Source organism: Microchirus variegatus (genome assembly GCF_963457635.1).
Source record: "Microchirus variegatus genome assembly, chromosome: 20".
In the NCBI taxonomy this organism is placed as follows: Eukaryota; Metazoa; Chordata; class Actinopteri; order Pleuronectiformes; family Soleidae; genus Microchirus; species Microchirus variegatus.
The window spans coordinates 6,086,899-6,103,025 of record NC_139821.1 but is presented as its reverse complement, the minus strand read 5'-3'; the positions used below and the strand labels follow the sequence as shown (position 1 = coordinate 6,103,025).

Genomic DNA, 16,127 nt, shown 5'->3' with positions numbered 1-16,127 from the left:
GATGCAGAATTTGTTGGGAACAATGTACTATTGTATTTATTTTGTTTAGTGTGTGAATATTAATTAAATAGAAAATACTAAACTATAGTAAGGCTACATATTTTAGCTTAAATGTTGTTCAAATTTCTTAAAGCAGGCAAGTTTTAATTTTCAAGATGTAAAAACTCGTCAAGGACTAAGCTAATGCTAAATAGCTTTTTATTCCATTAAATTAACAGTTAAAAACAGCAACATTAGCAGCTCTGTTCTTAATGGTATGCTAGCAATGTTAAGGGGCTAATGTTAGCAAGCACTGGTTATCAGATGCTGGGGGTGCACCCGTTTCACTTGGCATGCTAACATTAGCTATGTCGCCACAGCAGAAAGGAGGGACTCGGTCCGAGTTGTAAATGTAAGGACTTGAAACTAGCTTGACTGAAGTTGTTAAAAGACTCGACTCCATTTAGACTCGAGTAAAATGCTAATTTAAGCTAACACTAGTTAATGTCTCAGTGTGCCAAAAGCTGGTTATGATAGGTGTGCGAAACATGTCAGGTTTTTTTGCCTATTTATATATGTTTATTTAATAAACAATTCAGTTGTATGGGACGAAGAAGCAGTCATCGTAACCCTAACCCATTGTATGAGCAATACATACATCTAGAGCTGAAACGATTAATCGATGAATCGATTATTAATCGATTACTAAATTAATCAGCAACTATTTTGATAATCGTTAATCGGTTTTAAGCTTTTTTTCATGATTAAAACAAGATTTCTGATTGTTTCTGCTTCTTAAATGTGAATATTTTCTTCGTTTCTTTGCTCCACATAACAAAGAAATCATTAAAACGGAATAATTTTTGTTTGTGGACAAAGTAGACATTCAAGAACATCGTCATTTCCAGGTTTGACGAACACTGATCAACGTTTTTTAAAATGTTCTGACATTTTATGGACCAACCGATTAATCGATTAATCGAGAAAATAATCGACAGATTAATAGAATACGAAAAAATAATCGTTAGTTGCAGCTCTACATACATCAAACTCTATCAGTTCTAAATAACTGTCTTTTTTGTAGTATATTTAAATGTGGAATATCTGAGAGATCATCTTCATCTTCTATATTCATAGGACTCAAATTGCTTGATTTAAAAGCAGGGACTCTACTCGACTTCCCCTCGTGTGGGGGTTAAGTAAAACTAAATGTGGTATATACACTGTATAATGATATACACTTTATCAAGAATACAAACAACAAGAGTTTTATGTTTTAAAATGGAATGACAGTAGCTGTGAAGATTCCAAAGTAGCAACCAATATCTTAATCTGGACTTCAGTTAAGGTAACTATAAATGAACCAGCTCACAAGAGAGTAGTTGTGTCATATGGCGTCCAAACACTCTGACATCATGACGCCTTTGCCACAAAATAGTCCCTTTTATTCTTTCTTTCTTTACATTGGTGGTTTACAACTGACCTTTAAACAAATATAATTTGGCCCTTTGGAAGGCGAGAGGCTACTTTACAGTCATTCTCTTAGTCATGTGCCTTAAACCACAGCCATTTCCTGTGTGGACTCCTTGTTCCCTGAAGCAACGGTGCACTGGAGACTGTTTTCACTGCAAAAGGGGTTCAGGTTGGTGATGAATAAAAGGGAAGGGGGGTGACGTCAATTCCTGGAATTGAACAAAGAGATATTCCAAGGAATCGCTCCTCCCCGTTTTCCAGATCTTTTTTTTTTTGTATCAAGTATTTCCATCCGAGTAATGTTCACCCTGTGTTTGTGTGCAGTAGCCCGACTGTTGGATTGTTTTTCTTGTGCAACAGGGTCTACTTTAGCTTAAATGGGAGACTGATGCACAATAGCTGTTAACCGGCAGCTGATAATGATCATTTATCCAGTGCCTTGTCTTGAACGGAATGATATTTATTTGGCATAACAATTAAAACATATTTGTTTATTCAGATAAATAAGGATTAAAATACAAAGAAGTGAAAGACAAACCCACTGAAATATGTCCCATAGTTTCCATGCACTTTGAATTTTCAAGCGAGTAGACATGATGTACTTCTTCCACCTCCCACAATATAATTCCTAACCGCCGTGTACACACAAGACTCCGCCGCCTACACACTAAGCACAATAATGTCAAGGCCTAAAGTTTTACAATCAGACACAAATATGTGCCACCAGACCGTTCACATAACAACCACAAATTCCTCAAGGTGAAGGAAGACCAGTCCTGCAAGAGACATTGCAGCTTCAGGACAGGTTAGGTTACCTCCCTGACAGAGGGGGGGGGGGGGGTTCCACATGTTTACGGATGTTTTTAGGTCTAATAATAACATCAGTGGAAGTCGTGACCTCGCCTAGGTCTTAAAAATGGTTTGAATAACGGACACACTGCAAATGTGTTTACCTCAGAGTCCTTCGATTTTAGGCTGATGACTGTCAGCATCATTAAAGAGAAAGAAATACAAAGACGAGCTAGAGAAGATGTGGGGAGAGGGTCCGGTGGTGACTGGAGCACTGGGGGCCCCCCCGGCATATTATTCCAGGAACAACATTTTGAGATCTCTGCCCAGAAGAGCGCAGTCCCGGACCTCTGATAGAGGACCAGAGCTGAGAGGAGACAAGACCGTCAGAGTGAAAGAGTATGTGGTTTAGTAAATACTACACTCTTAGAAATAAGGGTTCCAAAAGGGTTCTTCTACAAGGGCTGAGGTTCTACCTGGAACGATTTGCTTCTGAAAAACCCTTTCCCAAAGAAAGGTTTTTTTTTTCAAGGGTTCTTGGTTAACACTAATGGTTCCAATAAGAAACATTTTGATCCAGAGAACGCTTTAAAACCTCTTTCCTGAATAAAGCACTTTAAAAGGGTTCCAGGTGTAACCTTTATAAAAAGGTTACAACTGAAGCCAAAACAGGTTTTCCTATGAGGACAAGCCGGAGAACTTCTACTTAGCACTTTTATATCTAAGAGGGTAGGCTAGGGGCCTTTGTGTTACAACAAATTTAAAACGACACAAAAGAAGGGAGTATTTAAATGCACAGAGTGAACCTACTTTAATTCACCAAAAAACTACTAAAAACTTACATTAAATTTAAAGCCATTTTCTTCAGCCTGCTGCAGGGAGAGAGACGTCTACCATTTTGATTTAAAGTGAATTTTGACACTTTTGAACATTGACTGGTTATTTTTGTTTATTTAAAAAGAAATGCTGGGGTTATTTCTATTTTGTTATTCGCTGCCAATATGTTTTATTCAAAATATGTTCAAATAAACTAAATTAAACTAAACTGAACGGGAACATCTTGATTTTTACTTCAGTTCTTTGCTCAAAAATGTGTCTTATCTTGATTAATAGGATTGCCCAAAAAAACCAACCTTATTTTATAACATTTTAAAGTGATTTCAAATGTTCAATCGTATTTGTATAAATGTACACACTGTTTAAATAACTCTGATCCAAGTCACTAAACATCTATAGGACTTCAGCAACAACGTCGGCCCAGGTTGAAGTAAATGTAACAGATGGTTTTTAAGATAACTTTAATAAATTCTCACATACATGTAACGTAAGAGGACAATTTAACTTGGTTGTCATGGTAGTGGTTTGTTATCGTTTTGCTGGCCGACAGGAAACCCAGAACACGGGAGACACGGCATGCATCATACGCCTTTAGAAGAAGAAGAAGAAGAAGAAAACACCTCCGGGGAGACACCGCACGTACGTTGTTATTATGTTTCCATTTTTAACTTTTAACAGTGAACGTCACAGGTTCCACATTCCCGGCAAAGACTGAATTTTATTGTTCTTCATTCCATGTATATTTCAAATGCTTTAAAAAAAAAAGAAAGATGTAAAGCAAACATTTTCATTTTATAGAATGTATGAATAAACCTTATAACGTGTTCCTGTCCCTGTGGGGTATCAGTGTGTTTGTAACGCTGCTCGTTGCCAGCTCCAATTACAGTTTTCTCTATGTCTACCTACACATGTTCCACTAGGTTAAGACTGAATGGAAGGAAACGGTCGTTAATGAAGTGAAATAATCTCAAGGAGGAAAACAAAAGTAAGAAACAAACGATGCGATGAGTCATGTTAGTCGTCGTCGTTTTGTTTTAGTGTGAATTTTGCAGGATCAGTGTTTGATATAATATTATGAAGGTCCAGGCTCAGGTTGGAGCGGGGGGAGGAGAGGATAGAGAGGAGGGGAATGGACGGACGCAGGGATGACTTGAGTTCTCAGCTATTTAAATAAAGAAGCGCGTGTCATCTCTGTCATTCAGCCTCACAGGAGCAGCAAGAACTCAGGTAAGAATATTTAGACAATATCCTCTAGAGGTAGTCATTTACAGATTACATTTTACTACATAAATATTTGCTAAGTTATTCACTTTTTGCTGGTTTTTTTTCTTCTCCAGAATGCACATCCCTCTAGTCCTTCTTTACGTCTTTCTTGTAGCAGCTCCTGGTTGCACAGGTTTTCCCATAAAGAGGGACGCCATCAGAAACACCATATACGATATCATAAATATTGCTAAGACAACCCTGGTTCACATCCAGAAGCTAAGGACAAGGGTATGCACATTTATTTACTTATCTACAGATTTTTATCTTCTTTTTTCTTGTGCCGTCAGGAAAAAGCAGAAAGAAAAAAGTTGAATTATCTGCTTTATTTTATTATTGTTTATGAGTCCATTCTTTTTTTTTCTTCTGCATATAGAGTGCTTCACAAATTTATTAGACCACCCGTCATAAAAACGAGAAAACAAATATTTTAGAAATCTTTCAAAGACTTATTTTACAACTTTTATTTATTATTTTTAGACCTAAATTTGAGGCGACTCAAAACATTCAACCACTAAATCTGATTTTTCTGTTCAGGAATGCAAGTAAATAAGTATAATTTGACATTTTAATCAAGAAATAATACTTTGCGTTTACTATTCTACAATTGAAAATTCATGGATGTCAATAATAATTATGTTTTAGCATTAAAAATATAATTTTGGTTAAAGAGCTTCTATATACGGGTGTATTGACCATCACAGAAACATAAAATGACATCAAATAAATTTGTTAAGCACTGTAAATGTTAACTGAATCAAAAATATGATTAAAAACAAATATAAGTGAAGTGCAATGGACATTTGATAGTGTAAATATGTGCATAAAAGTAAGACATGACTTTCAAAGTGTGATTCAAACATTAAAAGTACTTGTTATGTGTCCTCAGTTGCTGGTCGCTCCACAGATCGAGGTCAGCAGTCCGTCCATCGAGGGACTGACGAACATCACTTATGAACTGGGACGCCTGGACAACGAGCTGCAGAGCCCCTTCCCGGAGCTCCTGGGCCAGATCCACGCAGACGTCTCCAGCCTGGAGGGGAGGGTCCGGTCCCTGGCCCGGGCGACCGAGTGTCCCGTCCGTGACCGACCCGCCGGAGAGACGAGGAGCGAAAACATGTTCCCGGACAGTCACCTCCACCTGACGCTGACCAAGGTGGAGCGTTATCTCGAGAAGATGGTGCTCAACAAGGACAAACTTGAGGTCTGCTGAGAAAATCCACTCATGCTAAGAATATATATATATATATGCTATTGTTTTGCACATATACAGAGACAAAAATAGCTGAGTAGTCACTATAAAGTTCATTTTTGCACATATTTTGACTCAGTTTACTAATAATCCAGCACTAATGCTCTTCTTCACAGTCGTGTCTTGGTTTTTGATTTAAAGGTTGTATGTTGATGTGGGGAATGTTTTATTATAAATGTATGCGATTCATTTAAATCATTCACGGTATTTGATTTGAAATTTTGGACATTCTTATTTGTATTTTGATTAGAATTTTACAGAGCAGAAACATTAAGCTTAAGACAGAAAGCTTTATTAAAGTGTATTTTGTGATATTGAACTTTGCAATAAAGATTTTAATCAATGTTTGTTGTCCGTCATTGTTCGAAAAACGTATAGGTTTTATGTTATCAAATATGTTTTCTTATTTCTGATCAGATTTCAACACTAGTTTAGATTTAAAATAATATTCTTGTGTTTTGTGGATGTAAAATTAATCTTTGAAGTTAATCAGTGAATTAATCGATTAAACTGTGTTTTATTCTAGAATTAAAAAAGTAAATAAAGGCAACAAGTTATCACTACATAAAATACTATAAGGCAGCATGACACCATAAATAGTAATAACATTAAATTAATCTTTTATACTTTATTTGGTAATTTGCTACCAAAATATTTCTCAACATTTATACTTAACTACTTTATTCTGTTCGGGTTTTTTTTGAAATTCAGAATTTAAAAAACACTTGATTATTTAACATGTTTCAGTGCATGACAAAATATATCTTTTCAGTTATCGTAAATAAAATAAAATAAAATAAAATAAAACAAAACAAAAACTCTCATAGTACTGAATTTCATAAGTTATAAAAAGGGAATTATAAATCTATGGTGTCCAGATTTTAGCGGCAATGCCGTTTCGATCAAAAACAGAGTTTGACCTCTGACCCCCATACAAACACACTCATAGTAACATCATCATGCAGAAAAGCCTGTGTGTGGTGACACACACACACACACACAGACACAGACATGCACAGACACACAGCTGTGAATTATTAGCAACTCAGACCGAGTTCACTAAACACCTCATCCCTCACATGAGGTGACGCACAAAGCTGCAGTCTATACTTTCTCCTGTTTACAGACATTGACGACGAGGACTCAACATTCTTCAATTCTTCTGTGGTAAAAGCCAGAAAGGTAAAAAAAAATTGATTCATTTTTGCTCATTTAGATTCATTGACAAAGAAGAGCCAGTCATTGTGTTTACTACTTTCATATATGTTTTGTGGGGCACATTTTTCCTGCATTGAAATTCTAATGTATATTTATATTTTTGAACATAATAATTAGAACAAAAAAAATAGAATTTGTGCATTTTCTTTGGCCTCACTATTAGATATTGTACAGTGCTTCACAAATTCACAAAAAACAAGAAAACAAATCCATTATATAACATATTGGTATTTATTTGACAAACTGATTTATTTTTTACACCCAAATTTGAGGCGACTCACTGTGCTTCTTGTTAAGGTTGAAGTTAAAGTGAGAAATGAATCAAGCATGATATTCAAACACTAATACCAATGTTTCTACTGAAGTAAATAACTACAATTTAACATCTTAATCAAGAAAAAATAATATGTGCTTTACTGTTTTGTGTTTTTTTTTTCAAATTGTGAAAATTCATGAATAACTGTATTTTAGCATTAAAAAATATAATTTGGGTTGAAGGGCTTCTACATACTGGTGTATTAAGCATGACGGAAACCTAAAAAAAATATTCATATAATTATCAATGCTGTTAATTTCAGACATCTGTGGCTTTGAGTGGTGGTCTAATAATATGTATTAAGCACTGTAACATTACATTGAAGAAACTGAATTTTAAAAAGAGGAAAAATAAAAAACAACAGCATTTAATGTAGATTATTTGAGATAATCTCAAGTTTATTCTGTGTAATTTAGTGATAGAAATGTTAAAAACAGAGCACTACAGAATCTATTATCTGAGCATAAAATCCAAACTGGTGAAACAAACACAAATCGATAACTTTGATTTCCATTCCATCAATTAGAATCTAAAATGTAGATTTTAAATTGAATACATCTTGTTGCAAACCCTTACGTATAGGACACATATGTCTCTTTTCTACATACGCAAGCAAACATGTCTCTATTGTACGTATATTATATGTAAATATGTTAACATGCAATCCATTGTGCACTAATTCTCTTCATGAAAATGAGGGGGCAGGCTTCACCGCGCCAAAGAAGATGAATCACCGCTCTACTTTCCACAGCGGTGGATATCAGCGTGTTATATAGCGGGTATATCACTGAGAACAAAAGGAGCTATACTGTACTGTATATATATGACATCTGCTTATCCTTGTAATAATACATTTTTTATTTGAAGTTAAACCTGCTCTTATTTGTCAATGACTCATTCCTCTCTGTACTTAGATGTATGACTAAAACATGAAAATCTAAAACCTAACTCACCAAAGACGGACTTCTATTTCCTCTTACAGTACCAGTTATTAGTTATTTTGACTGGAAACTTTAACCCTAAGTACAATATAATCAAGAAAATACAGATAATACAAAAGGGAAAACAGACTAATAATTCATCATTTGTATTTTGCTATATACAGTATAATAAATACAGAATCTAATTTGAACTTTTATGTTTATTGCTCTCCTACAAAGAGTATTTTATATGAAGCCTGAATAAAGAGATTGTAGTAATTACGACTCAACGTTTGCTCTGTGTGGGCCTAGTTTACGTACATCAAGCATTGCAGGACGCATTCAACAGTAGGTGGCGTTGTAAACAAACAAGGGAGACATTTACCTAAATTATATCAACTTGCACAAAATTCAAGCACTTTCAATGAGCCATGTATATTTAGAGCTATTTAAAAAAAATAAAAATAAAAATAAAAATAGCCTGAAAGGGCCCTGAAATTAGTTTTTCAAATGTACAATTGCACAAATTGGGTTTCTGGGACTGTAGCTGTCACTGACCCCTGTAGCCTAGCAAAATCCTATTTTTCTTAAAAAGAAAAACGCTGTCAACAACAAAAAATAAAATAGGTCCGCTTGTGTAAATAATAGTTTCCATTCACGTAAATGTTTTATAGTATAGTGCCAGGTTAAATCATTCTGACGCAGTTTGAGACTATTCAGAGAACAAATTTGACACCAAACATTTGTGTTTTCTTCAAATAGGACCAAAGTCCCTCACCTCGTGGTAAATTTCCCTTTCTTTTACTTTACTAAAATGTTAAAATTGGTGTTGAATAAGTTTTTATTTGTTTTCGTATTTATTTAGTGGTTTTTCAAACAGTGACTGTGGCACAGCCTCTGTAGCTCGTTCTGCCCTAAGTTCGTGCGTTTGTCAAAGTCTTTGAAATTCCGTTTATTCTGCTTAAACACGTTAGAATTGCTATAAATGTCAACAACTCGGTGTAGTTTCACTTATTTGTGAACGGAAACGTTTCCGTGTGTTCATTTACTCACCTGTTAAGTCTGCTGTTGGTAAATCCACTCCACAGTTAGCCGCTAACTAGCTAGCTAGGTAAGTTTCATGACTGGCATGTGTCAGGGGTGCTATGCTGCGTTCACTTACAGTCGGACATCTCGAATATTGCATTTAAAGACATTGGGATTAAAATTGTTCAAAACAATAATCATTTAATACAGATAAATAATTAAATCTATATCAATATGATGTTTATGCGTCGAGCAAAGACACTTTCAGATAATTATCCAGCCATATCTGTAAATACACTACAGATATCCATAATAAAGTTCTGAAATTTATATTTGTTAAATTATATTGCAAAATTATGTCTATCCATATTTCCAGTTTGAGATATTTCAAATTTATTCTAGAATAGTTACAATTCAATTTCAACATATCCTCAATTCCTCTGTAAACATGACTAGTCATACTTTGGTTGCAGATATCCACATTTAACATTGCAAATATGATTTTGTTGTATTCTTATTAGAAAAATAGCGCACGCATTGCAAATATCATATCATGATCGTGCAAAATGTCACTCGCATGCATTATCCAGGCTACTTTTCCATCGTTTTCCAACTATTGGAACGTTTTGTGCATCACTATTAAATAATCTCATAAAAACAAAACAACACCAGGCATTATTACATGTTTGCATATTATTTTCTGATGTTCCAATAAAATAGACACGTCACCATGCTGAAATAAATAAATAATAATTTAAATAAAAATGTTTTTACAAACACTCAACTGCAAGTAGATGTGCTTCTTAGTGCAGGTCCCATATTTATACAACTGTGCAAATCAAATGTAACAATAACCACAGAAATGCATTAAATAGTTCATATCGCTTAAAATGTAAAGCTGCCACAGATAAAGCTTCTTCAGTTTAAAAATCATAAAACATGTCACACATTTGACTCCCTTTCCATTTCAGCCTGGTTACTAACAGAGAGCTGCAGTGAATTCAAGAATTTTTCCAGCGTGGACAGATATTCCTGCGGGTGGCAACGCAAGTGAGCCGCGTGTGTGGACTCCCTCCACTTCCTGCTCTCCACGGCCACGCCTCGCTTCCTCCAGAGGTCGATCAGCTCTTCTAAGGCGCCTGGGTCGCACAGGGCGTCGTTTTCGCTGAAGAAGAAAAGAGCCGGAGCCCTGATCGGGTTGTTGTGGAAGACCTGAACGGTTTTGTCGTAAACGTCTGCCGTGTGGGTTTTGAAGAGCCTGAAGTAGAGCAGGGCCAAGTTTTTGACGAAGTTCTCGAAACGTGGCACCAGAGTCTTACCGAGACCTGAATAAAAACAAGACGGCAAAGGGATAAGGAAGGTTTAAGGTTAAATAATCACTACACTACAACAACAGATGTACAATACCGATACTGACAGCTATGCGATACAGTCAACACATTTCAAGCTGTTTCAATTACATAATTCTACAACTGTGTAACAAATATTCTCCCCATTAAGAGAAATCTTCAACCCACAACAAGACTTAGCTAAAATACTGCTGCTGAGTTTGTATTTATATTTTTACAGTCTGTACACAGAGCTGTGTATGTATTTATACATAAATATCAGACTGATACTGACCGATATCAAAGCAATTCTGATACTAACAAGTATCAGACCGATCTCAATACTAACCTGTATCAGACTAATATCGATACTAACCTGAATCGGACTAATATTGATACTGACCTGAATCAGACTAATATCGATACTAGCCTGTATCGGACTTATATTGATACTGACCTGTATCAGACTTATATTGATACTGACCTGTATCAGACTAATATCGATACTAACCTGTATCGGACTAATATTGATACTGACCTGTGTCAGACTTATATTGATACTGACTTTTATCAGACTGATTCTGACTAATATGGATACTGACCAATATCTGACTTATAGCAATACTGACCAGTATCGGACCAATATCGACACTGACTGATATCAGACCAATACTGACACTGACCAGTATCGGATTGATATCAATACTGACCGGTATCGGACTGATATTGATAATGACCGGTATCTGATTTTTATGGATACTGAACGGTATCAGACCGGTACTGATACTGAGTATCATATTGGCTCATCCTTAATGTGTATGCTGAGAAACCCTGGAGCAGTCATTCAGCGATCTGATTAATTATTTAAAGACTTGACACACATATTGACCACAAATGTAACATGAGCCTCTGTGGGTCTGTGTTGGCTCACTCTCACTCACCTATCGCCATGTGCTCAAGGCTTCCAGCCACCAGACTGTCATAGATATGCCCCGTCACTCTCTGGACCAGGCCAGAGTATTTTCCAGACCCCTGGCTGACGTGTGTGAGTATCTGGGTGAAAGTGAAGCCGCCGATGGACGAGGCCAGGATCAGAACGGGCCTCCCCGAGAACTCGGGCTCCTCCACAATCTTCAACACTTCCAGGCCATAGTTGAGCCCCCATCGAGGCCAGAGGAAGTGCATGACGCTGCTGTAGACCAGGAGGATATCAAAGCCGCGGTCCATGTAAAAGTCCCTGTACTTGGCCACCGCCCCTGTCCTCGCACCGAGCCACGGGAAGAAGAGGAGGAGCGGACGGGAAGTGGAGGTAGAACCGTGTGTGTGTTGAAGTGAATCAGAGAGCAATGGGTTGAAGGAAGGATCTGCAGAGGGGGAGCTGCTGAGTGGCAGAGGGGACGAGGTGGACGTCTGAGAGTCTTTCTCTGGACACAACATCTGGTGCCCTGATGACAATGGAGTGTAATAATAAGTTATGTTGCTTCTGATCCTCCTGGACAGAAACCTCCCTTCACTGTCTGTCTCAGTCACTGTGGCTTTAGCCCTGAGAAAACAACAAACAACAACAAAAAACACTTTTATCACTGTTTCATTTGAGGAAATTAGACGTCAACAAAGATTTTATTTCATGAATATTTACTCTGTGTGTGTGTGTGTGTGTGTGGTATGACATCAGGCTATTGAGGTAGCTAGGCTAGGCTAACGCCACTGATTAAATATGTGCATAAATCAACTCATAATGTTCTCACGAGGATTTGTATACCCCTGTCTGTTCCTTAGACGAATTATATGACAGGGCACATACTGTAATTTTGATTGTTTAGCCTATTTCAGTGATTTATACTCTTACATTTACATTTCACTAAACAACCAAATCAGATGATGCAGGGGTTTTTTCGTGAACGCGCGTACTCGCGCGCACCCCCTCCTCCTCTTCCTCTTCCTCTTCCACAGGAGGAAGCATCTCAACCACACGCAGCATCTATTCTATTTGCATGTGTTCATGTCTGCGCCAGTTCCGCATTAACAGGTAGAGCAAAAATAGCGTGTCCTTAATTTACCCCCTGAGCGTGAGGTTTCCCATGGTCCTCAGTGGACAGCCGGCTGCGCGCTCCTCCTCGTCCTCGCCGCAGCTCCCGCGACAGCGTGTCACTCGTGGGGTCGTGTGTCGCTGTGTCGCGGTGTCTTTGCGTGGCGGAGGAGACGAACCCTGGATGTGGATAAAAGTATAAAAGACAAGTGAAGAGGAAGAGGAAGAGGAGGAGGAGGAGAACCGGGCGAACGTCACACTCGTCTCAGTTTCGCCGGCCGGCTTCTCTCTCTTCTGTGAACGCGCACTGTGACGTCGTCTGCTGCGGCTGATGCGGCGCGCGCTCCCGTCATAAACCCTTCGTCATTTTTTTTGTTTGTGTTTACGTCGTCGTTTGTGTTTTACGGTAGTTGGCATGCGTCATGTTGAATTATTATATTAAAATAAACGTTTGTTGTTGTTTTTAAATCTCTCTTTTTTAAATGTAATATTATGTTTTGGTGTCATTTATGCTTTTATCATAAAATATAACTTTTTTTTTTTTAACCTAATTGTATTTTTTCTTATTTATATATTAAATCATTTACTTTACTTTATTGGGACCAGAATCTTTTTTTTACTACTTCATTTTACATTATTTTCAACATTTTTTATTTTTTTTTTTACCTTTGGCTTGATTTCTTACAATCCTCTCTCTCTCTCTATGTGCTGTTTTTTATTTTTATTTATTTATTATTAGACTTACTGTGACCACTAATCCTGAGAAAAAATACACCTGCAATACACCCAGACGCCACTAGATGGAGCCATATCCTAACACAGCCGCTTTGTCTGCAGAACTCAAGCAGAGAAGTGTTGAATGTGCACATGACTTATTACAGTCTGTGTCACTGGGTTTTCAGAGATGTTTAAGCTTAATTATTTGACTACGAATCCAAAAATGTATTGTTATTTTATTGTTGTTGTTATTTTTTTAAATTTTTTTAAATGTGAACCCTGTGTCATGTATGTAGGTGACTCTTTCAAACACAGGCAGCTGAGGCAGTTTTATTGGGTCAACACACACATGCACGCACACGCGCACGCGCGCGCACACGCACACGCACACACACACACACACACACACACACACACACACACACACACACACACACACACACACACACACGAAGACAAATCCCCATAATGTGACTGTAAATAGATTTAGGTCCCCACAACACACTCACACATACAGCTATTCTTACGAGGACACTGTACAGACTCCCTTATCTCTCTCTATATCTATATAACTAGTTCATCAGAAATTAGATTCTGGACTAGGTTTTGCTCTCCATGAGGACTACTGGTCCTGACAAGGTCAGTGTTTAACAACACACACACACACTTGTCCCTGGATCTATTTTTTGCACGTTCCTCCACCAACACACACACACATTACCTTACACTTTCCAGCACTGCTGTTTGTTGTGTTTGACCTTCAGAGTGCAGTCTAAGCTCCTAGTACACTGTTACAATAGTGTGTGTACTAATATTGTTATGGCGTCATTGCCTGGGTATGTTACTGTAAATCCAGTTTTTTTATATATAAATATAAGAACCTCAACAGTTTATATATATATATATACTATCTGTGTCTCTAAACAATAGCACAACTGCAAATAATGTGTTGGTGGTTCCACTCTCAGCTCCTCCAAGTCCATGTCATTGAAGTGTCCTTGGGCAAAACACTGAATTGTGGACGATATTACCTTCATCGCCTCCTTTTAGTCAATTGTTCATACGAAAACAGTGATTAGAGCAGCTCGTTCTTCCCGAGAGTGACTGGTAGTGAAAGCCTCAGCATGGTCGCTTTCAGGCTCACAAAAACATGACCCCTATAGGCCATGTGTCTGTGCCAACTTCAACACTACACCCCACCCTCCTGTTTCTCAAATCTTATGTCATCCTCTTACATACATTCCCTTCGTCAAATCTCTCTCACACCACCCTCCGACTGCTCCCACACAAACACTCTTTCCTTTCCTATATTGTTCCTCCGTGGCCTCTATTGTCCCAGCAAAGAGAGAAAGTTTGGGGGGCGAGGAGAGAGAATGTGCTGTGGTGCCCGTCTCGCTTCTTCCCGCCCACATTAGGGTGTGGAAATTCCGCTGAAGTTTCCTGTTTTATTTTTCCCCCACTCCTCTCTGTTATGGCATCATGACATTATACATGAGGCGAGTCAAGTGGCGACAAAGCTCTATGTTATACAGAGAAAACACAGGTAAACAGTGTCAATTTCACCTCGATCTGTCATTCCGTGCTTTAATCAGTCGGCTGGACTCTAATTTTGATGTTAGACGGCGGTTGTGGCGCGTTCATGCCGCACTTAGAGTGATTTAAACTGCAGGAAACCATGGTTATAACATGGAATACTGTGAAGACAATGCATTACTATACTATAGTATGTGAAGATGGTTGGTCCACCAACAATTTGGGCAAAATTATCCTTATTTTTATTATAAGTGTACTATTACCTGACTGTTTACGCCAGAATGAGTCATTCTGTGACCGCCATTTTGGATCCATTGAACAGTTCTAGCTTGACTCAACTATACTCGACTCAGTTTTGCATCAGGAACGTCCTTTTCCATGACTATAGTACCTCCTCAAACTGCCTGTGACATCTTTTTATATGCAACACAAGACACGTAAAGAAGTTGTTTTACTGAATCATTAGAATCAGTTCATTAAAAAAAGATTTGTTCAAAGAAACGTTTGACACTGAAATACAGCTGGACGGGTAGTTATTCAGGCTAAGTTTTCAGGATTTTTTAACCGAGTTCGGCATTGTTTGCTTTGATTCCTGTGTCGGATGTCGCGCTCATGACTCTTCCAGTGACGACAACAGGTAGCCGGGTACTGTCGCTAATGGAAAAGCGAAATGAGTAGAGTCGGAGCCGAGTCGTGCTACAACCGTGTAGTGGAAAAATAGGTTGGGGTTAAGGGTGATGTGAGGGATATTCAACATGCAACTTTACAAAGAGTCAGTCAAAAAGAAGCACGTACCTTCGAGAGCGCAGATAAAAGGCGGCAACCGGAGTTCTGTCGACGACGTTTGGAGCGTGAGCTCATGGTTGCCTGTCGAGAAAGTTGTTATCGTCAAAACGACAACAACAACAACCTGCTTCACCTCCCTCAATCAGGTTCAGCCTCACCTGAGTCGAGGAATGAGAGTCAATCTCAGGTCACATGACGCACAACACTTTGAAAGAGACAGAAACACACACACACACACACACACACACACACACACACACACACACACACACAGGAAGGTTAACCTCACCTGAAAACAGGCCTGACTGAGGGAGTGTTTCCATATGTAAATGAGGTCCAGGGCTGTTCCCGCCCACATCAGGGTGTGGAAATACCTGCTTCTCTACCTGCTTCTTCTTTCCACTCCTCTCTGTTATGGCATCATATCTTCATCCTCCATCTTCACACACAGGCTTCTGCAGACACCTGCCATCTTGAAACAATTCATTCAATTTCTTAATTGTTATGGAACCTGTGTAACGTCCCCCCCGGGGGGGCGAGCCGCTCACCTGCAGCTGCGTGCATTAAACGTAGCACACATCGTACGTCATTGATTACACTTGGCAGGGACACGCGAATCTCGGCGGTCACATCAACATCTGCGTTTGTAACCTCGATCTGT

At 38.2% G+C, this 16,127-nt stretch overlaps 2 protein-coding genes across 2 annotated transcripts; one reads left to right on the top strand and one right to left on the bottom strand.

The window, feature by feature from the left end:
* Positions 1 to 2,482: 2,482 nt before the first annotated feature.
* Positions 2,483 to 5,554, top strand: lepb (leptin b; the record flags this gene model as incomplete). Its single annotated transcript, XM_083906780.1, has 3 exons — positions 2,483 to 2,640; positions 4,416 to 4,572; positions 5,231 to 5,554. The coding sequence occupies 3 exons, from the start codon at positions 2,483 to 2,485 to the stop codon at positions 5,552 to 5,554; spliced, it is 639 nt and encodes a 212-aa protein (XP_083762906.1).
* A 4,461-nt stretch (positions 5,555 to 10,015) lies between these two features.
* Positions 10,016 to 15,541, bottom strand: LOC310941592 (uncharacterized protein; the record flags this gene model as incomplete). Its single annotated transcript, XM_083906778.1, has 4 exons — positions 10,016 to 10,398; positions 11,343 to 11,944; positions 12,462 to 12,610; positions 15,476 to 15,541. The coding sequence occupies 4 exons, from the start codon at positions 15,539 to 15,541 to the stop codon at positions 10,016 to 10,018; spliced, it is 1,200 nt and encodes a 399-aa protein (XP_083762904.1).
* Between the last annotated feature and the right edge of the window lie 586 nt (positions 15,542 to 16,127).